The sequence below is a fragment of the Callithrix jacchus genome, chromosome 12, assembly GCF_049354715.1.
Source record: "Callithrix jacchus isolate 240 chromosome 12, calJac240_pri, whole genome shotgun sequence".
Classification (NCBI taxonomy): Eukaryota; Metazoa; Chordata; class Mammalia; order Primates; family Cebidae; genus Callithrix; species Callithrix jacchus.
The window spans coordinates 93,416,497-93,438,022 of NC_133513.1; the positions used below are offsets into that span (position 1 = coordinate 93,416,497).

Consider the following 21,526-nt stretch of genomic DNA (forward strand, 5'->3'; position numbering starts at 1 on the left):
CAATGTAAGAACAAATAAGCATTATCCTCTTTTCCCACCTCCATACCCTACCTGAGATCCCTGATCTATTTTTCTGAGAAACAAACTCTAGGATGTAAAGTGCTCACATATGGAAAAATAAGACCAGGAAGAGGTATTCTGAGGTGGTTTCCTCTGGCAACATTCTCTTATTCTCTTCAACAAGCACACATTTCTGATGTGAAAAGCAGCTTACCTTCTTCTGAAGCTCATCTTTACTGTATCCTAAAAGCTTTAGGAATTTAATTCTGGAGTCTTGCTCTAAGGTCACCTAAGAAACCACACAACACAGAAAAGATTTCATTAAATGAACATAAATGACCATCTTCCTACTACACCAAGCTGGGCATCTGTGCCAGTATACTCTCAAATATAGTTCTTTGTACTACTAGAAGTACCCTCAGCAGTCCAATGCCATCTCTCCCTTTTCCTCTCCAGATCTGACTTACTGATGGGCTACGGGTGATGTAAACATAGCCCCCTGCCCCTTGTGTGTGAGAATTTGACCTTCCATTGACTTCCTAGCTCTGTTACCCTGCTAGTCTGGTAAGAGTAAAATGCCAGCAGTTCCTAGGCAACATACTTGTGATTGGTAAATTGCATCTGGACTGGAACTATTAACCCAGAAATAATTAATGTGGACAACATGCTATGTATTTCCCTGATTGCAGTGGCTCCTGTAACTGGATAGATTCCTTGCAGGGATTCTGGAAGCCAGGCTTTTAGAATTGGTAGAAGATATATTGGCTTTTGTAGGCAAGAAGCTTCTAAGTCAGGGCAACTTATACACCTGCCTAACATATATTCTCATCTCCTTATACCTGAGCTGTCTCTGGGGGCCTGAAGAAGAGAACTCTGAATTGTTGCATGACTGCTGAAAGGAATCCCACAGAAGATGCCTGTCTGATGCTACCCTGCTGCGGTCCTCATCCCATATTCTTCCAAGAAGACTGATGCCAAGTGTAGCCTACAGTAGTCTTATGGGCCTAAATGTTTCTTTGAGACGACATCTGGTAGAAGTTGCATGAATATAGTACACAAAGTCAGCTTCCCACTCACTGTCCCAAATACCAAAGAGCAAGCTTTTCTGAAGCCCCTGTAATCTTGGTTCACTGTCCCAGGATCTTAATTTATTCCACACTGAACCAGGATTTCTAACCAGACCTTTCTCATAGTCTCTCTGGGCACCCTTCTCCCTTCATGCTCTTCCCTTGGAAATGTTCACCACACCCAACCAGGAACCCATGATGGACAGCTCTGGGGTAGCTTTTATACCAGAACGCCGGCAAGGCATGGTGGCTCACACCTGTAATCCCACCACTCTGGGAGGCTAGGGTAGGTGGATCACCTGAGTTGGGGAGTTCGAGACTAGCCTGGTCAACATGGTAAAACCCTGTTGCTACTAAAAATATAAAAATTAGCAGGGCATGGTGACAGGTGCCTGTAATCCCAGCTACTCAGGAGGCTGAGGCCGGAGAATCGCTTGAACTGGGGAGATGGGGGTTGCAGTGAACTAAGATCATGCCATTGCACTCCAGCCTGGGCAACAAGAGCAAAACATCTCAAAAAACCAAAACCAAAACAGAATGCCCTCTGTCCTATAGGTAGCACTGTCCCCGTTGTTCAGCAGAGTAAAGGGTGAACTGACCACTCCCTCTGTTTCCCATCTCACCATTTCTGGAACTTGTATCCTGCTTACGACAAAAGCATCACATTTTACTCTTTTCTTCTGACACCATTCTCTAGCTTCACTGTACAGTCAAGGTCTTTCTCAAGTCCTTTTTCTCTTTCCTAACTTCCTGATGTCCACCTTCATAAAGCTCTACTGTGTCTAAAGCTCAAATTTCAAGTCCCTCTCAGATGCCCTGGTACAGGCCCAATCCTTTCTGCATTCTTCTGTACAATTCCAAAACTTTGCACAGTCATCCCACTGACTGACTGGTCAGCTACTTCCCTTTCTTCCTTCAGATCTCCCACTGGCTCATTTCCTTTGACAGGTCTAGTGCTTCTCCTGGTGTCACACTAATCTTGAAATTAAATGAGAACTGGAACTGAATCCACGCCTCCAATGTACAGAGGCACCTGAACCCTAGGGACCACTCCGAGGACATGCCTTGGGTGACTTGAAACAAACTCAAAAGTCTTCTTATGACAATAGTCCTTCTGATTAATCTTCTTCCTTTCTCTTTCCTTCCTTGCCATTACATTACCTGCCCTTTGGCATGATACCATGAAGGCCTTTGCCTTAGCCCTGGCAAAGTATCTAGGACATCAGCAATAGTAGCAATAAAGGAACACATCTTGTGTATTCCCCGTCTTCCCTAGCCACTTCCCAAATGGCCTTTGGTAAAGGTCTGAAGGTTTTTCGTCCAGATGGTAGGTGTGGTGTGGGGAAAATACTAATGGGAATTAAGGCCTCTGTAATCTGGGGCCCAGTGTGCTTGCACCTCTCCTGCAGGTGACACAGGTTGTAGTTCCAGGCTTTGGGGGAACATCTCTGAACAGCTAGCCTTCAGGCTTCCTACCTTCAGGAACTGCCACAGCATCTTTTCGCTTTGCAGTAAAGCTTGCTGGCTCTTGTTCTGACAGTAAGTCAGTAGATTTCCTGATCCCAGGGCTTCCTGCAGCTCAGTTGATCGAATCAGGAATTCAGATTCTGTGGTGACTTGACTGATGAAGACCAGGCGGGAGCAAGGCTGTGACACGAGATGTGCAGGGGTGCTGGGGAGGCCAAAAGTAGCCAGCTTCCCTCCAAACTGGTGAGGACAAGCAAGAAGGGTAACGGTTATACCTTCAGGCCAAAAACTAACACTAAGATTCACCGAGAAGGCATCTAATGGTTGACCCTAGGCTAGGAAATCAATAAAATAAGAGAGTTCCTGAGGGGGTAGAATAGGATCAGGACTTTAGTATCAAATGCGTCTCCCTACCAAAACCACTTCTGCACTCTTAGCACCGTCGGCTTCAAACTTCCCCACACAGTACTCACCTTCTGCTCCCCTGTCCCAGTACCACCATTCTCCCAGTCACCTGGGCTAAATACCTCAGCATTAGCAAAGTCTTCGTATCCCCTACAGCCAAGCAATGACAAAGTCCTACCTCTTCTTGTTCTCTGTCTTTCATGCAGGTCCGCTCTATCCCATTCCCAGTGTTAGTACACCCGGATTACTAGAATAGTGTGCTGGCCTTCCGTTCTTTTCCCTCCTCCAATTCAAGCCTTAGACTTCCCTGATATTGCTTGTACCACCCTGCTGCTATTCAGGAGTTTGTGTGGTTTCACAAGGCCACAGGAAAGAGCTTGAGCTCCCCTGCCTGCAGTGCACAAACCTCTGCAAAATCAGGGCCAAACCTATCTTTCCCAGCCTCCCTTTCCCTGCTTGTTTATTACAATCACTCTGCATCCCTAAAATGCCTGGTGTGTTCCTGTGCCTTTATCCATAACACCCCCACCTGGAGCATATGCCTTATATAAAGCATCTGGCACAAAATAGGACCTTAGACAAGACCTTTTTAGTCCAGCAGTTCTCAACTCTGGCTGCACATGAAAACCACGTGGACAACAATCCAGACTTGCCAGGGCACACCCCAGACAATACAATCAGAAACTCTGGGGCGGGTGGCCAGAGTTCTTCAGGTTATTCCAATATGTATCCAAGGTTGACAACTTTTTTTTTTAACTTTCACTTTAGGTTAAAAAAAAATTCAATCTAATGCAGTAAATGTGCATGTCACACCACATGTGACTTGTGTCACAGAGGTTTGTTGTACAGATTATTTGGGGGTGATAACTATTGCTTTACTCCCTAACTATTCACCATTTCTTTTCCCAGTACCTACCTCCTTAATGAACTCTCCCAGTCAGAGTCTCATTTAACTTGACTACTACAGCACAAAATCTACACCACAGATTAGTGCTAAACAAACCATTTTAACCTTTGATTTGCATCGTACTTGACAGTTTTACAAAGTGGGTTCTTACATGGCATGTTTCATGTTAATTTTCTAACCTAAGCTGGGCAGGCATCACTATCCTTGTTTTACAGATAAGAACAATTAAGTTCTGAGAGGTTAAATGATTTGTTCAAGGTTACCCAGCTAATAAACAACAAAGTTATGAAGAATTCAGGCCTCTTGACCTCAGAATTCTTCACTTCCCTACCTCTTTTTCTTTTTAAGCTCACAGACTATTGAATGTGTTAGTCTTGCCTCCCCAGTAAAACTGTTGGCTTTGAAAACAAGAACTTCTATTTTATACATCTGTTTTCAATTCAAACCTAGTATTTACAGCACTGCACCAAGTGCTTTAGGGCCTTGCTATTCAGACCAGTTCCAAGGGCATCAACTGGAAGACTGCCGAAAAATCAGAATTTTGGGCCTTACCCCCAATGAACCAGATTCTGAATTTTAACAAGATCCCCAAGTGATGTTTATGCACATTAATAGTTTGTGAAGCACCACTTTGGGGACATAAAAATCAGCAAGACATAGTCCCCATCCTTAAGGAGTCTATTACTTAGTACAGTCTGCATACATGTATATAAATAACTTTAGCATAGTTAGAATGTATCATTACCAAAGTATAAATCTGTGGGATTATAGAGAGGTTAATTTTGACTTGGGTTAAAGATAGGCACCAAGCAGGAGATAGTATTTAAGAGAGGGGCCAGGCCGGGCGCAGTGGCTCACGCCTGTAATCCCAGCACTTTGTGAGGCCGAGGCGGGTGGATCACGAGGTCAAGAGATCGAGACCATCCTGGTCAATATGGTGAAACCCTGTCTCTACTAAAAATACAAAAAATTAGCTGGGCATGGTGGCACATGCCTATAATCCCAGCTACTCAGGAGGCTGAGGCAGGAGAATTGCCTGAACCCAGGAGGTGGAGGTTGCGGTGAGCCGAGATTGCACCATTGCACTCCAGCCTAGGTAACAAGAGTGAAACTCCGTCTCAAAAAAAAAAAAAAGAGGGGCCTTGTGGCCAGGCACAGTGGCTCATACCTGTAGTCCTAGTACTTTGGGAGGCCGAGACAGGCGAATTGCCTGAGCTCAGGAGTTCAAGATCAGCCTGGGCAACACAGTGAAATTCTGTCTCTACTAAAATACAAAAAATGAGCCGGGCGTGGCAGCATGTACCTGTAGTCCCAGCTACTTGGAAGGCTGAGGCAAGAGAATAATAGCCTGAACCCAGGAGGTGGACGTTGCAGTGAGCCGAGATTGCACCTCTGCACTTCAGCCTGGGCAATAGAGCAAGACTCCATCTCCAAAAAAAAAAAAAAGAGAGAGATAGAGAGAGAGAATGGCCCTGAAAGGCTGCAGTAGGATTCAATGGGCCCAGGAGAGAAGCTGAAGGTTAGGGTACAAGCAGAGACAGGAGAGTTAAGGAGTTATTAATGAAACAGGAGTTATTGGAGCGATGTTTCTGAGAATGAGATGGAAATGAACACTAGAAAGATAAGTGGAGCCCTGTGTACATTTAGCCTTGTCTATAAAGCAATGGAAGGCCCAAAGGACAGGGGAATGACAGAATAAAATCTGTTTTTTCTTTCTTTCTTTGTAGTTCCTTACTACCAGTCCAGACACATAAGGGGTAGAGAAAACTCAGATGGAATCTCAGGCTATATCTCCATAACTGAGAGTTCTAAGGCAGTCAACTCCTTTTAGACAGGACTGCAGAAGATACAGAATGGGTGAAGTGAAGAGAGGGAAGCTATGGTAACTCTCTCCTTGAAAGGTAAAGTGGGGTCCACTCTGAGACAGAGGCAGTGGGAATACATCTCCTACAGAACTTAGCTCCATGCTGGGCACATGGGAGCTTCACAAACACAAACATACACACAACCACACCGACACATCCAATACACTTACAGCAAATGAAACACCTGTTGGTCTTCTAATCCACTTGGGGGGTTTTTTCAGGGGAGGTATCAGTGATGCTTGTGCCACTTGCTCTGGCACCTGCAGTGGTGGGAGAGGCTGGCCTTTGCTGAAAGAAGAAGAGATCTGGGGGAAAAGACACCTGCATCACCATCCTAAAGCAGCAGGGAGTCAGGAACCTACAAACTCCATTTTGGGAGGAACGCCTGAGACCCCAATTTGACCTAGTAAGGTCAGATTCCCATATTCCGGGGGATGGGGAAGTGAGTGGTAGTGAGGGTGGGAGCAAGTAGGCTCTTGGAAAGACCACTACATTCAAAGCCTACAATGGAGTGTGGCGCAAAACGGATCTATAGGAGAGAGAAAGATAAGAGTCATACTCCTGAAATAACTGCCCCAGCAAAGGGGTCCCACTGTCCCCAAAATACTACAGGGGCCATCCAACAAGAGTCAAGGTGAAGGCCTTCTTCATATTGTGGCAGAAACTGACAGCCTTTCAGGAAGACGGGCACTAGAGCAAAGGTGCAGCCCTCCCAAACCCAGAGCCCTGGTCTCCTACTCTCCAATAGTCCCCACTTCTCAGGCTGTATGTCTCTCTCCCACAAATAGAGACAGCCCCTTCCCTCCAGCATTCTCTATCAAGCCCTTCAAACCTTGTCAGCCTGTCTCATGTGCTGGACTTCCCAGCTCCTACCCATCACAGAGTACAAACTGATCCAACCGTCGACAGAGGCAGCAGAGAACACTGAAGGGTCCCGAGGGCACCACTGCACGTCAAAGCACCAGCTGCTCTGTGGGGGTAGCTTATATACCACCTAATATGAGGGAACACACCATTAGGGACAGTCCATGAAACCCAAAACACAAGACTGCAGCTGAGATTTTTCTACCTTCTCTTTCCCATCCCAGTATGCCCACAGAAGGGCCAGTTTACCTCACTGCTCCCCAGGTTCCAGCACAAGATCTGGCTGTCCTTAGCACTGCTGAGCAGCAGTTCAGCATCAGCCTGGCTCCATGACACTGACAAGATTCCCCTAAAAAGGGAAGAAAAGAGGAACTAGCATTTGTTGAATGTCTAATATCAGTAGGGTGCCTTTATATGTCTTTGATACATTTTATAGGGCATATTAGATCATGCCCTATAAAATCCATGGTCTGATATTATCTTACAAATGAAGAAAATGAGGTTTTGAAAAATTAAGTAACTTTCCAATAGCTGCAGAGTCAGAACCCAAATCAAACCCCAGAGCCTGTTCACTATGCACTGCACCACTCTGCCTCTCAGATCACCGCAGACCTGCCTACTTCTTTGCACTGATTAGAGAGTAGAGATTATGAATCAGTATGAATCATACAAACACTGATCCCTATGGCTACTTTTAGCCCAGGAGACAGTAAAGACCTAACCATAAAAGTCTCCAAAGAGGCCAGGCACAGTGGCTCATGCCTGTAATCCCAACACTTTGGGAGGCTGACACGGGAGGATCACTTGAGCCCAGGAGATCGAGGCCACAGTGAGCCTTGATCACACCACTACAGTCTCAATGACAGAGCAAGAACTGGTCTAAAAAAATAAAAGACCCCAAGGAGATATAAAGGCAGCACGGCCCTTTGGTTAGAAAGAACAGATTGTGGAGGGCTGTTCACAGGATAGACAGCAGTCAAATTGTTTTTATGAAGAAGTCCTAGAGGAGACAAGCTCATCACCTAAAGAAATGAACATTATCCTCATATCAGAGCCTGGGGACACTGTTCTGGTGTTTCTCATGACCCAATTCCATTCCCGTCTCTGGAATTTAGATGGAATCTCAGCCTCCTCTCAATAGCCTCAGGGTCTAAGGGCCTCCTCTTGCTTAGGGCTGGAGCTAGTATTGGGTAACTGTATGTTCACTGGAATGGCTTTAAAGCCAGGGAGGATATTTAGTAGCTAAAGTGAGGGATGCACTGCCTCCTACCCAGGCCAGTTATGCCCACCATCCCCCCCAAGGATATGGATGACGTCTGAGATGCTACCTGCTGTGGCTCTCCAGCACCTTCAGAGGCGAGGAGGCAAAGCGCAAGTCCCACAGCTGAATCACGGGGAGACGATCATCCTCTGAGCACAGCACTAACTGGGTGGCTATGTCAGGATGCCAGGCCAGGCCTGAGCAGTGCATCTGTGAACAAAGCAGATCCCAATGGGTGCTGTAACCTGACTCTTTTGCCCGCTGAAATGGGAAAATTTTGTGTCTCTTCTATGTGACTGGGAATACCACAGCCATCAGAGAGTGATGGCCACGAAGAAGAAATGGTAGAAGCTTAGAAGACTCCAGATCAGCTCTGTTTAGCTTCCCTAAGTTTTCACTCTCAATAGGAAATGTGCTAAGTGGCTGACTTCACATGTCTAACAGCTGAAAGCAGAACTCTAGTCTGGGAGAGCAGCTCTAACTGCTAGGCAGGAGAGAGAAGCCAGCACCTCCACTACTCACCCTGTTGCTGTGATCACTGACTTTGATGATAGGCTCATTCTTCCTGAGATCCCACACAACCGCCTTGCCACTGGGGTGAGCAGAAGACAGAATGTGTTGGGCTTGCCGGTTCCAAGACAATGCCTTGACGTCCTCTGGGGGCTGCTAAGGCAGGATGGGGACAGGAAGATGACAACTTGTCACCTCCTGGACAAAGTGACATCTGCTGTTCCACTGCTCCCAGCCACCCACAGCAAGTCCAAGAACAGACACAGGGCTACCCAAACTAAGAAAGTGTTGGGAAGCTGGGATTTGAATTTTCCAGGGAGGATCCTTTAGGGTAACAGGTGTAGAAGTAGAGGGCATGGCAGGCACATCTAGGTTTTATTCCTTCCCAAGGTTCTCCTAAGAGGATAGAGTCAAGACTTTTAAAACAGCCCTCTTGTCTAGGACAAAAAGAGAGGGAAAAGGAGGAAATGAGGGAGGGAGGAAAACATAAGATACCCAAGACCCGCAGAGAGGGTGAAGCCGAGAAACCACAAGATGCTATCAAATTTATACTTACCTTACCTCGTGATACTGTAAGCACAAGACAGAGAAAAGGCCAGGAAGCAAAAATTTGGGCCCAGTTACAGATTGACAGATAGGCTCTCCAAGACAGAAGACCAGACCCCCAACTGCCTGGGACAGCCACATGCATAGAGAACAAAGCTGACCCTCCCCACAAAAAGGACAAAGGTCTGTCTGGGGTCCTACCCTAGCTCCCTCTCTGCTGGGCCCAGTGCCCTGCCCAACCCTGCGAAAGTTCTACTGTGAGAAACAGCACTCCCATCCCTTCTTGTGGTGCCTTTTGCTCTCCCCACCTTTCATCTGCCTCCCAGAAACTCCGAGAACAAGTAATGAGCACAAACCAACCACCCCATACACACCCTCCACCCACCCACCATCCTAGCTCTTATCTGGCTGGTAGCATGTTACTCTGTGGAGCTTTACTGCCCTCCAGTGGTAAAGCCTGAAATCTTTCGCGCTCCAACTGGCTGCAGAACTCAAGTTTATTTAGGAAAATCAGCTGCACACTCCAAGCAGCAGCCAGGGTTGGGTGCTGGGGGTGCTGCTCACCTGTGACTTGGATCCCAGGGTCACTGGTACACTCAAGTGATTCAAATCCCAAATGAAGATTTCAGAATTGCTGGCTCCTGAAGCCAGGAGGTTGCCCTGTATGAATAAAAGGTGTTTGGAGACATACCACCCTGGGAAGAAATAGAGCAAGAAAGGAGGAAAGAGGCCCACATTTGGGGCTATCAAAAGCCTCCCGTGAAACAGCCTGGAAAGGGGTCAGAGTTGCAGACTGGAGGCCACAAGTGAATGTTTCCACTGAGATCTGTTGCTCCCCGGCTTGGCCATGTTGACCAACTGAAATGTAGTTACCTGGAAAGGATTAAAGTCGAGGGCTCTGACAGCCCCCGTGTGCTTCTGTTTCTGGGCAATCACAGGCTCCTTCCCCGAAGACAGGATGTGGGTCACACTGTATAGAATAAGCATGCCGTTGTCCCCGCCGCCTGCAATAACCCCGGAGCCTTCCAGAAGCCCACTGCCAAAGCTCCCCCAGATCAGCTTGTGAAACCTACAAAGAGGAGGAACCGGCATCAGTACAAATTTAGGTTCATGTCAGTAAGCAGAGGATGACATCTTCTCAGCTTCCGCCATTATGCTGGCATCCCCACCCCTAGCTGGGGCCTGCCTGTCTCCTTCATTTCCCAGACAGAAGGGAGGTATCCTCTGCCCAGTCCTGCCCTTTCTCTGAAAAAAATATTCCATCTCTGTTACACTAGAAGCCAGGAAGCCACTGCCTCCGAGTCGTGTGGAGGTGTATATATGTGTACGTTTTTAAGTTAACATTGGGGTTATATAGGCCCTGTGGTATATACTTCAAACAGATTACTTCACATAATCTTCACAACTCAAATAATCAGGTAATAATAGCAACCACATACAACCACTTACACTGACTGGATACTTGCTATGTATCAGCACTGTTTTAAGTGCTTTACATTTATTAGCTGACTGAATATTTAACAACCTCATGAAGTATTACTATTATTTCCATTTTGAATTGAGGAAACTGAGGCACAAAGAAGTTATAAAATTTCTGTACACAGAGCTAGTAATTTTATCACCATTTTATGATAAATACCAGGAAGTAGCAGGGTCAAGGTTCAAAGTCAGGCTCATCATATTCCAGAGCCTGAGCTCTTATCATAAAATACTGTCTCCTATTAAGTGAAAGATCCAAGCTCTTCTATAACTATTAAAATCAGGATCCCGAGACCAACAATTGCTGTCCCCTCTTCACTCTCAAACTGGAAATGAGAAAAGACCCAATGCCTCTCCCATGTGGCTGGCCCACTGGAGTGGCCATGTGGCTGCAAAGGGCTAGCCCTAGAGACACAGAAGCATGAAAGGATACATTCCCACTCAGAAAATGCTTTTCCGGCTTTCTGGGGATGCTTCTAATAAGATAATGACAATGTGCTGCCCCAGAGAAAAAAATCCCTTTGGGTCCCTGGATCCCCTTCCAGACAAGTTTGGGTCCTCTGCAAAGCCCCTACTGAAGGCATGTGCAATCTCTGAAGCCTTATAGGTGGTCTGTCTCTCACTTCATAGCTGCTAGCCAAGGACATTTCCACAGCCCTTTGGAGAAGCCAGGTATCATGCCAAATGATATTACGAGATCTCTAACTGTAATGAAATATTCCCTAGGAAGAGTCGGCAAAGCAACTGAGTGGGGTGATAGGCAGGAACTTGTTAGGCCAGTCACTGGAGCAGAGCTAGCCAGTCAAAAGCAAAGCGTGGAGCACCAGCTTAGACCAGGTCAGCATCTGATCAGACACAAAACAGCAGAGCTGACACAATGCTAGCCAAGAGGATACTGTCAGAAAGGCTGTTTTCTAAGGTTGCAGTGATCTTGATATAGCACAGGGAAGTTTTTCCATACAGGCTCGAGGCAACCATGTCATCCAGGGACTGGAGCCCAGCAGGGGTAGAGGGCATGTCAACTGAGTAGCTAGAGAAGCACACAGTAGGTCACATAGAAATCAGAGGAGGGTATGTCCAGTGAAAAACCCACGTGGGAATGCAGAGGGTGCAGTGACCTCAGCATGGTCAGAACACATGACATACAGAGTAAAGGTACCTGAGACCTCAAGCGGGAGTCACCCAAGGGTTGGAGAAGAGGGCAGTTACTTCAGAGTGCCTGAAATGCCACACATAGGGTATGACAAAAAGATTTTCTTTCTGTATGCACGCAGAAAGCACATGTCTGTGGTTAACCACCTCACTAGTGAGGGTAAAGCTGGCGCCTGAATAGGCTGTGACAGAGAGCACCTGGGAAAATGGGCACACCTGGGTGGAGTTAAGCAAGGAAGGCGACTTGATCATTCAGGGTGCTCAGGGAGTGTCAATCATCTCTACTCTGCAAGTGAAAACGGAACAAGAGGATCTTCAGGATCCAAATTTGGTTGAGGCACGGGTTTGGAGAAAGAGATGGGTGGGTGTGCACTATTCCGCAACTTTCCAGTAAGCTTGGATTTTTAAAAAATAAAAAGTTAAAAAACAAAAACGGTGGTCTAGCTGGGCACAGTGGCTCACACCTATAATCCTAGGTACTCAGCAGGCTAAGGCAGGAGGATCACTTGTGCCCAGGAGATGGAAGCCAGCCTGGTCAATATAGCGATATCTTATGTCTATTTTTTTAAGTTATTTTCTTAGTAAGTTTCTTTTCAAGAACATTTTTCTTTTAGTCAAATATTTCTAGGTAGATAAGATTTCACTGGGGCTGGGCACGGTGGCTCAAACCTGTAATCCCAGCACTTTGGGAGGCCGAGGCGGGTGGATCACGAGGTCAACAGATCGAGACCATCCTGGTCAACATGGTGAAACCCCGTCTCTACTAAAAATACAAAAAATTAGCTAGGCATGGTGGCGCGTGCCTGTAATCCCAGCTACTCAGGAGGCTGAGGCAGGGGAATTGCCTGAACCCAGGAGGCAGAGGTTGTGGTGAGCCGAGATTGCGCCATTGCACTCCAGCCTGGGTAACAAGAGCGAAACTCCGTCTCAAAAAAAAAAAAAAAAAAAAGATTTCACTGATGCATCATAGATTGAGGATTAAGGGGATCTTCAGGATCCAAATTTGGTTGAGGCATGGGTTTGGAGAAAAGGGCAGGCAGAGAATGGGGAAGATTCTGAAAGGTGTATGTTTAGTTGATAATGAAGAGATACAGGAAGAGGTTTAAAAAAAGGAAAAGGGAGAAAGACTACTAGAAAATAAAAGGGAATAAGAGACTGAACATGAAACCCAAATTCAGGTCTCAGATAGTTTCTTAGAAGTCATCTTGTGCAATCTTTTCTTTATACATAAGTGAGGGAACCTAAGGTAACTGACTTGATTTTCTCAAGTCACATAGTTTTGTTGGTATGTGGTAGCCAATGCTACAGCCCCATACAACTGTCCCTTGTGCCACACCAAGCAGAAGATGACACAGAAAAAAGGAGAGAGGAAGACATAAAGCAAAGAATGAGTGGCCCTCTATCTGCCCTGATCATCCTGGTCAATAGTTTGATACTGACTATTGAGCATGTGACCTAACCTAGAACGGAACAGAATGAAGTGGGTGTCTTAGACCCTGGGGTGTCTAAGATAATTTCTTCAGAAGGGCCCCAATGGGGCTGTGTCAAAGGTAATCCCTTTGGGATTGAGGTCTTTGGGAATGCAGTTCAATCTCCAAATATAGTTACAGAGGTGGGAAAAGAAAGCAGAGATGAAATATTATCAATAGCGTTAAATGTACTATTTATTCTGGTTACTGGCCCCAAATCCCTACAGAGTGGATCAGGAGTATGAGGTAAAGTTCATGACTCCCAAATTCAAACTAACAGCTTGAAAAACTCTTAAGACACTAAGACTAACTGTAACTGAAGGGCTGGATTTGAATGCTGTTTGGTAACCCAAAAGTTCCTTTTCTTTGTTTTTCTTTTTTTGAGGTAGAGTCTTGCTCTGTCACCCAGGCTGTAGTGCAGTGGTGCCGTCTCGGCTCACTGCAACTCTACCTCCCAGATGAAAGCAATTCTGGTGCCTCAGCCTCCCAAGTAGCTGGAATTACAGGCGTGCACCATTATACCCAGCTGACTTTTGTATTTTTAGTAGAGACATGTTGCTCAGGCTGGTCTTGAGCTCCTGGCCTCAAGCAATCCACCTCCCGTGGCCTCCCAAGTTCTGGCATTATAGGCATGAACCACCATGCCCGTCCGGTAACCCAGAAGTTCCTAAAATCATTCATATAACAAATATTTATGAAATATAGTGCTAGGCACTGCTGTAAGTACTGGAGATAGAGCAGTGAGTAAAACATAAAATCTCAGTGGGTGTGGTGGCTCACACCTGTAATCCCAGCACTTTGGGAGGCTAAGGTGGACAGATCACCTGAGGTCAGGAGTTTGAGGCCAGCCTGGCCAACATGATGAAACCCCATCTCTACTAATAATACAAAAATTAGCTGGGCACCATGGCACATGCCTGTAATCCCAGCTACTCTGCAGGTTGAGGCAGGATAATTGCTCGATCCCGGGAGGCGGAAGTTGCAGTGACCTGAGATTGCACCACTGTACTCCATCCCGGGTGACAAAGTCAGACTCTGTCTCTAAAAAAACCCCAAAAAACCAAAAACAAAACATTAAAATCTATGCCCACATAGATCTCAGAATTCAGTTTATAAGAATATATTGCCTCTTTCTTAAGAATCCTTAGCCCTAAGGAGCCACTACTATGCTGAAGCTGTTGCTTTGCTTGTTGAGGAATAGAACCCTTGTCTAGTGCCCCCTCACCCTTTTTTCCTTTCCTATCAGCTTTCTCAGGTTGAACCTCTTTTTTAATCTCCAGCAGTATAAACATCTTGACTTAGCTCACCCCTTTGAGGGGCTCCTTCAGAAATACTTGCTCAGGGGCTAAGAATATCTAATCATCATCAGTAAATCCTCAAGTGCCTGCTCTTCAAAGGATACAGGTACTGGAAATACAAAGAGATGTACAAAAGCCTGCAAAATAAAAGATGCTGTCATAAAGTGATATAGGAGCTCAAGAATAGGTAACAATTAACCCTTTCACTGCTAGGTTAAACCATGAAAAGAAAGAGGGTACTTCTGCCTAAATGTTTTAACTAATCTCTTAGACAGACCAAGGAATGCACAACGAGTTCATCAATCATCAGATGGAACGTTGCCTTCTAGACCAGTAACATCTAATCTAAAAAAAAAAATTAATAGAAATTATACTTTATTAATAGTATAGCCAGTGGGCACAGTGGCTCACCTATAGTCCCAGCACTTTGGGAGGCCGAGGCGGGTGATCACTTGAGCTCAGGAGTTCAAGACCAGCCTGGGCAACATGGCAAAACCCCGTCTTTTCTAAAAATGTGAAAAATTAGCCAGGTGTGGTGACATATGCCTGCAGTCCCAGCTACTCAGGGGGCTGAGCGGGGAAGATTGCTTGAGCCCAGGAGGTGGAGGTTGCAGTGAGGCCTGATCATACCACTGTAATCCAGCCTGGGTGACAGAGTGAGACCCTGCTCTAAAAAAAAAAAAAGAAAAGAAAAAGAAAGTATAGGAACACATGTATATATTTATATTACATATGTAACTTGAGTATAACAAATATTCACATTTTTTTCTGATGATATAAAATTTGGAGACCATAGCTTCAGATTGTAAGTCCCACCTTTATAACCTTTAAAAGAACAGCACAATAATGGAAAGAAGGTAGGCTATGGACTCAGATAGGCCTTGACTAAAATCCTAGCTTCTTTGAGTTTCAGTTCCCTCCTATGTAAAATGGCAATATGGTACTTATCACTTAGGCTTATTATGACGAATAAATAAAATATACAGAGCTTCTAGCACAGCGTCTGGCTGTACACATGTGCTCAATAAATGACAATATCTAGAGCTGGAAGCCTGCAAGTGCCACAGCATCCGTGAGAACCAATCAGTGTCTAAGATCAATGAGGAGAGGATCATTCGTTCTTTTCCTTGTTGGCAGAGAGGGTGATATTGTGTAAGGTTGTTATATTCATAAGAGCCAAGGGAGGAAGGAGCCAGTATCTCTGGGTTCAAAGACAGACCAGGTACACGTGGGTTCAGGCTTGTCTGAGGCATCTCTATCACATGCATTCAGCCTGACACACTGCTACTGCTGCTAACTGGAAAGGTGGGGGTGGTTGTTTTTAAAATCCTTTTGCAAAATAAGCCCTGAGTTAACTTCTCTCCAACTTGGCAAAGCTCCTTCTTCCCTCACGTGGCTCTCATGAGCCCTGAGAAACACACACTACTCCCAGAATTCCTTGTCAGTATATCTGTCAGGATCTACCCTGTATACCCATCAACAGATCAGACAATACCTGCTTGAGGCAGAAAGGACTCCTTTACGTTTCAAGTCCAGAGAAGGGTCCCTGAAATCAACCTCAAATATTTCCAATGCGCCATTTGTGCTGAAGGAGGAATCTAGCTGTTGGGCAGATGTTCCTAGGCACAAGGAAAGTCAAGAGGCAGGATATGAGCAACAATATATGCAGGGATTTCAGGTGTAAGAGAGTTAAGGAGTGAAAAGGAGGAGTTATAGAAGAGAGCTAGATATACCCTTTCTCAAAAGGTAACTCCACAAAAGCAACAAAACATGATGTACCTAACCTTGAGCCACAGTCGTAGGCAGCCCTCACGTCCCCAAAACACCTAATATCCCCTTGCTTATGCTGTGAGCCATCCTACCTTCCTATGAGCTGATAGCTTTCTCTGATGCCCAATCAATAATTCTAGATACTAAGTTCCCCTCAACCTATGTACTTTCAATGGATCCTAATCCGCAGTGTCACCATACCTGTGGCCAGATACAAAGGGTACTGGCTGGCTGGGCTCCACACCTGGACAGCGGGCCGCTCAAGTTCCTTCAGCTTCATGGTGTATCCTGCAGGTGGCAGAAAACTGACATGGCCCTTGGCCTACTGAAAATAGAAACCAGCAAACTTAACAGCCAGATCCAGGGAGCATCTGTGGACAAGAAATCTTGTTTGTCTTCTCCAAGATAGGGCATCTCAGGGCAACACAGAGTGACAAATACGTGACCATCTGCAGATCTAAGGATAGTTCATTTACCCAGTTACTGAAATCTAATGCTTTAAACCCCAAAAGATATTCGACCACACTGGCTACCACAGGTCCAGTGGTGATAACCATCAAACCAGATAATCCCTCAGTGCTTTTTGTCCATTTCCTTGGCTTTAAATAGCATCCATATGCTGATGATCCCCAAATTGATACCACCACCACAAATCTCTCCTCTAAGCTCCAAGTTCTTATGTCCAATTTCTTTTTTTTTTTTTTTTTTTTTTTGAGACAGAGTCTTACTCTGTCACCCAGGCTGGAGTGCAATGGCACAATCTCAGTTCACTGCAACCTCTGCCTCCTGGGTTCGAGTGATGCGATTCTCCTGCCTCAGCCTCCTGAGTGGCTGGGATTACAGGCATGTGCCACCATGCTCGTCTAATTTTTATATTTTTAGTAGAGAAGGGGGTTTTACCGTGTTGGCCAGGCTGGTCTCGAACTCCTGACCTCAAGTGATCAGCCTGCTTATATGCAATTTCTAAGCAAATATTTCCCTGGATATAGCAGATCCCTAATGTGGGTTGTAAACTCCCATTTTCGTCTGTCTAAAATGGAATTCTCTATTCTACCATCTCTTCTGTTTTTTTTTTTTTTTTTCAGAATAGAGCAGTCACAATCTCTTCTATTCTTCCTACAGCTTTCTTCATCTTGGTAAATGTTTCCACTAGTCACCCAATTGCTCAACCCAGAAGCCTGAAAATCCCTCTTGATCCTTCCTTCTCCCTCTTTCTCTTCTAATCCATCATTTAGTCTGATTTTACCTATAAAACATATCTTAATCTGTCTACTTTTCTCTATTTTCTCTGCCAACAGCCTTTTTGAGTATATCATCTCTCACCTGGATTACTCCAACAGTCTCCCAACTAGCTAACCACTTACTACTCAAGCCATTACCCAATTCACTCTTTACACAGCAGCTGGAGTGAACTTCTAAAATAAAAAATAGGATTTTGGCATGCTTCACTTAAAATCTTTCAGTGATTTCTCTCATACACAAAATTCAAACTTCTTTGAGCCCTGCCCAAAGGCTCCAGCCTACCACTTCATCTTTTGATTCTTCTCCTTATTCATTGTGCTTAGCCACACTAACCTTTAATTTCCTGACATTTTCCTTCCTTAGAGCCTTTGCAAATGCTGTTCCCTATACTCTGAATGCTCTTCCCTTCACTTTCTACATGACTGGCTCCTTATCTCTTTCTGGGCTCAGCTTCTCACTTCCCCAGATAAGTGAACTACACAATCACAGACGGTCTCAATTTTTTTCTTCCTAGCAATTTATAATTACATATTTATTTACATTTACATTGTCGGTCTCCTCCACTAATATGCAAGCTCCATGAGAGCTGGCACTGTGTCTGCTTTTGTTCGCCAGGTTCTAACTAGTTTCTAAACGAACCTTTGGCATATGGTAAGAACTCGAATGTAGATATCCACTTTAACTCTGTGGTTTCTGATCTAATTCTAATGTTTATTCAAGGTCCCATCCCAACAGGCTAGCAAAGAGGTAGAAAGGATTTTTTAAAAAATTACACTGAAGTTGAGAAAGCCTGGAACCTACTGTGACCTGCTTGAATAAGCTATAGTCAGATCAGTCTCATCTACAAAAACAGGAGATAGTATTACTTAATCTCTAATGTACTTTCCAGCTTGAAGAAAGTTTAAGGATGCCTGTTAAGCCAAGATTTGCAAGGGACCTTTAAACACTGGTGGCTACTATCGGGTATCCTGTGACCAGCTAAACACTCTGCTATACAGTCACTAGTGCCACCTGCTGGTCACAATCATTTTCAGGCTTCTGGGGAAAGCCCCTAATAACAAAAATAGGAGCTACGATAAAGAGCTGTGCATTTGATGTGCATATCTCATTTAATTCTCTCAATGGTCCTATTAGGTTAAGTACTACGATTATCCCTACTTTCCAGAGATGACAACTGGCTAGGCCAAGACGTGAACCTCCATCAGCCTCAAGAGCCCGTATTTCTAACCACTGTACTAGCCGAAACTAAACCAGAAAGTGTTTCAATCGCTGACAGTCTAGGAATTGGGAAAATGGGCTCTTAATTCACATTGTTCAGAGGCACCTGTTACAAAAAGGGCCCCCGCCGGGGTCAGATTGGCCATGGGGGCGTGAGGGGGAGATAACCAAGGAAATGCTGGACAGACCTGCCGTGCAGGAGGGCACCAGCTACCCTTGGCAGTCCAGTCCCTAGGGAGGACAGTCAGCACAGCTTCTTCCCCGCGGTCGCCGAAGCCAGGCGCGCCAGGGTGAGCAACGACAGGCCTTCCTGCCCGGCCCAAACGCAGCGACAGCCGGCGGGCCAGGTCAGGACCGAGGCGTACGGGAAGGCCCGAGGGCGGCGCTGAACACGTCGGGCTGGGGGCTCCGGTGAGGCAGGGACAGCAGAGCCGGATCCAATTCAACAGCAGGCGTAGCGGAGGCCCCCCCGGGCCAGGTCCCGCAGGCAGGGCAGGCGCGGGCCGAGGTCTCCGCAGCGAGCCGGCTCCCCTCGGCGTTTCGCCGAGGAAGGAGCAGGGCTCCGAGTCTCAGCGCGATCTCTGCTCCCAGGGATCCCAGACCGGCGGGGCGAACCAACCTGTGCGGAGAACCCCGGGCAGGGGTCAAGCGCGGCGGCCGGAGTGGGTCCTCTCGCGCCGAGCTGGGCGCTGTGGACGGCGGCTGCGGAGGGCCAAAAGCGGCGCGGACCCGGCAGGGCTCCGTCGCAAATACGCTCCGCGGGCGCGGAGCCCAAGACCGGGACAGTCCCACGGAGAACGTTTCCACACTGGATTATAGCTTTTAACCAAGTCTCCCCACCTGCCCTATGATTTGCGCACTGGGTCATATCCGGACCAGTAGGTTCCGGTTTATTGAGTTTCAGCCAGGGAAAAGACCCTGCCCTAGCCCCAGGAGTGGAATCAATTTGTTGAAAAGGTAAAAAGCAATCGAAGCTGTAAATGGCCATCAGTAATGCCCTGCAGCCTAGCAGAAACTGGTGCCCAAAAACTTGGTTGAATTAAGGGCTCTAAGTGTGTGTGGGGTGAGACTACAGGGCCAGGGGCTTCCTGAAGTATTTCAGGATTATAGGAGGGTTGTTATCCTTTGGAGCTACAAGAACACACCCAGGTGATATTCCAGCAAGGAGGAAGAAGCCAAACTGGCTAATAGGCACCCTGGAATTTTCCATACCGTGAATGAAACAGGCACGAGGAGACTGGATGCGGATTGTGGAGTTCCAATTCAATTCTGCAGATGAGAGTTACTGAAAATTACGGGGTAGGATGCAGTAAGTTAAAGAATATTGGCCGGGCGCGGTGGCTCACACCTGTAATCCCAGCACTTTGGGAGGCCGAGGCCGGTGGATCACGAGGTCAAGAGATCGAGACCATCCTGGTCAATATGGTGAAACCCCGTCTCTACTAAAAATACAAAAAATTAGCTGGGCATGGTGGCGTGTGTCTGTAATCCCAGCTACTCAGGAGGCTGAGGCAGGAGAATTGCCTGAACCCAGGCGGCGGAGGTTGCAGTGAGCCGAGATCGCGTCATTGCACTACAGCCTGGGCAACAAGAGGGAAACTCCGTCTCAATCAATCAATCTATATCTATATCTGTATATTATATTTTGGGTCTAGCAATACGGAACCCCTGCAGAGCTGGAGTCAGGGACTCCAATTAGCAGACTAATAGAGCAATCCACATACCAGGTAATGAACGCCTGGATTAACATAGTGGTGATGATTATTGTAAAGGAGAGCTGGACAGGCTCTCCTGGCTGATAAAGGCTTCAGAGCCTGGTAGACTAGAAAAACTGTGGTATTCTCTTAATAGAGCCAGAGAACGGCCGGGTGCAGTGGCTCACGCCTGTAATCCCAGCACTTTGGGAGGCCAAGGCGGGCAGATCACCAGGTTGGGAGTTCAAGACCAGACTAGCCAACATGGTGAAACCCGTCTCTACTAAAAAATACAAAAATTAGCTGGGCATGGTGGCTCATGCCTATAATCCCAGCTACTTGGGAGGCTGAGGTAGAATTGCTTGAACCAGGACCGGGAGGTGGAGGTTGCAGCAAGCCGAGATGGCACAACTGCACTCCAGCCTGGGCTACAGAGCGAGACTCCATTTCCAAAAAAGAAAAGTAGAGCTAGTTAACTTCAGGTGAGGAGGGGGCCGTGAAAAGATCACATATTTTTTATGTTGAAGAAATTGTGCCACTTCCAGATAAAAATGTCCTGTAGACAGGCTGGGGACGGTGGCATACACCTGTAATCCTAGCACTTTAGGAGGCCTTGGTGGGTGTATCACCTAAGGTCACGAGTTTGAGACCAGCCTGGCCAACATGCTGAAACCCCATCACTACCAAAAATACAAAAATTAGCCAGCTACTCAGGAGGCTGAGGCATGAGAATCGCTTGAACTGGGAGGCGGAGGTTGCAGTGAGCTGAGATTATGCCACTGCACTCCAGTCTGGGTGACAGAGTGAGACCTTGTCTCAAAAAAAAAAAATCCTTTTTGGCCTGGCATAGTGGCTCACACCCATAATCCCAACACTTTGGGAGGCTAAGGCAGGAGGTGGATTGCTTGAGCCCAGAAGTTCAAGACCAGCCTGAGCAACATGGTAAAACTGTGCCAACAAAAAATATAAAAATTAGCCAGGTGGTGCACACCTGTGGTCCCAGCTGCTTGGGAGGCTATGGTGAGAAGACTGTTTGGGTCTGGGAGTTAGACACTGCAGTGAGCCGTGATCACACCACTACACTGCAGCCTGGACAACAGAGTGAGACCATGTCTCAATAATGATAATTATTTTCACCTTGTATTATAACTGCCGGTCTGCTATGTAACTATTTGAAGGTGATTACTTTGTCTTGCTCAGTTTTTTATCTCCAGGGCCTGTGTTTGATACATATTAGACACACAGATGTTTGTTAAGGAAATTATTAATGCTATAGAGAATGAAAACAGCTAAAAAGCCAGTGGGGGCCAGG

The 21,526-nt window shown here is 46.3% G+C and overlaps 1 protein-coding gene across 19 annotated transcripts in view; it reads right to left on the minus strand.

Moving 5' to 3' along the window:
* The window catches only part of SEC31B (SEC31 homolog B, COPII component), a 59,999-nt gene extending 40,779 nt beyond the window's left edge, over window positions 1–19,220 (minus strand). For 2 of the 19 annotated variants that reach the window (XR_004732116.3, XM_002756653.6), the window contains exons 1-12: window positions 18,709–19,220; window positions 16,262–16,348; window positions 15,786–15,909; window positions 9,766–9,961; window positions 9,457–9,552; window positions 8,359–8,502; window positions 7,904–8,046; window positions 6,825–6,924; window positions 6,544–6,705; window positions 5,882–6,016; window positions 2,544–2,774; window positions 215–289 (exon numbers count right to left, since the gene is read on the minus strand). Coding sequence is in view for 18 of the 19 variants with exons in the window: in XM_002756653.6 (XP_002756699.3) it covers window positions 215–289; window positions 2,544–2,774; window positions 5,882–6,016; window positions 6,544–6,705; window positions 6,825–6,924; window positions 7,904–8,046; window positions 8,359–8,502; window positions 9,457–9,552; window positions 9,766–9,961; window positions 15,786–15,909; window positions 16,262–16,340 (1,485 nt within the window). In the remaining variant the exon portion in view is untranslated. Of the gene's footprint in view, window positions 1–214; window positions 290–2,543; window positions 2,775–5,881; window positions 6,017–6,543; window positions 6,706–6,824; window positions 6,925–7,903; window positions 8,047–8,358; window positions 8,503–8,902; window positions 8,917–9,456; window positions 9,553–9,765; window positions 9,962–15,785; window positions 15,910–16,261; window positions 16,432–18,708 lie in introns of all 19 variants that reach the window. The other 17 variants (XM_009010145.5, XM_009010144.5, XM_017979242.4 and 14 more) reach the window with 17 other exon arrangements.
* Between the last annotated feature and the right edge of the window lie 2,306 nt (window positions 19,221–21,526).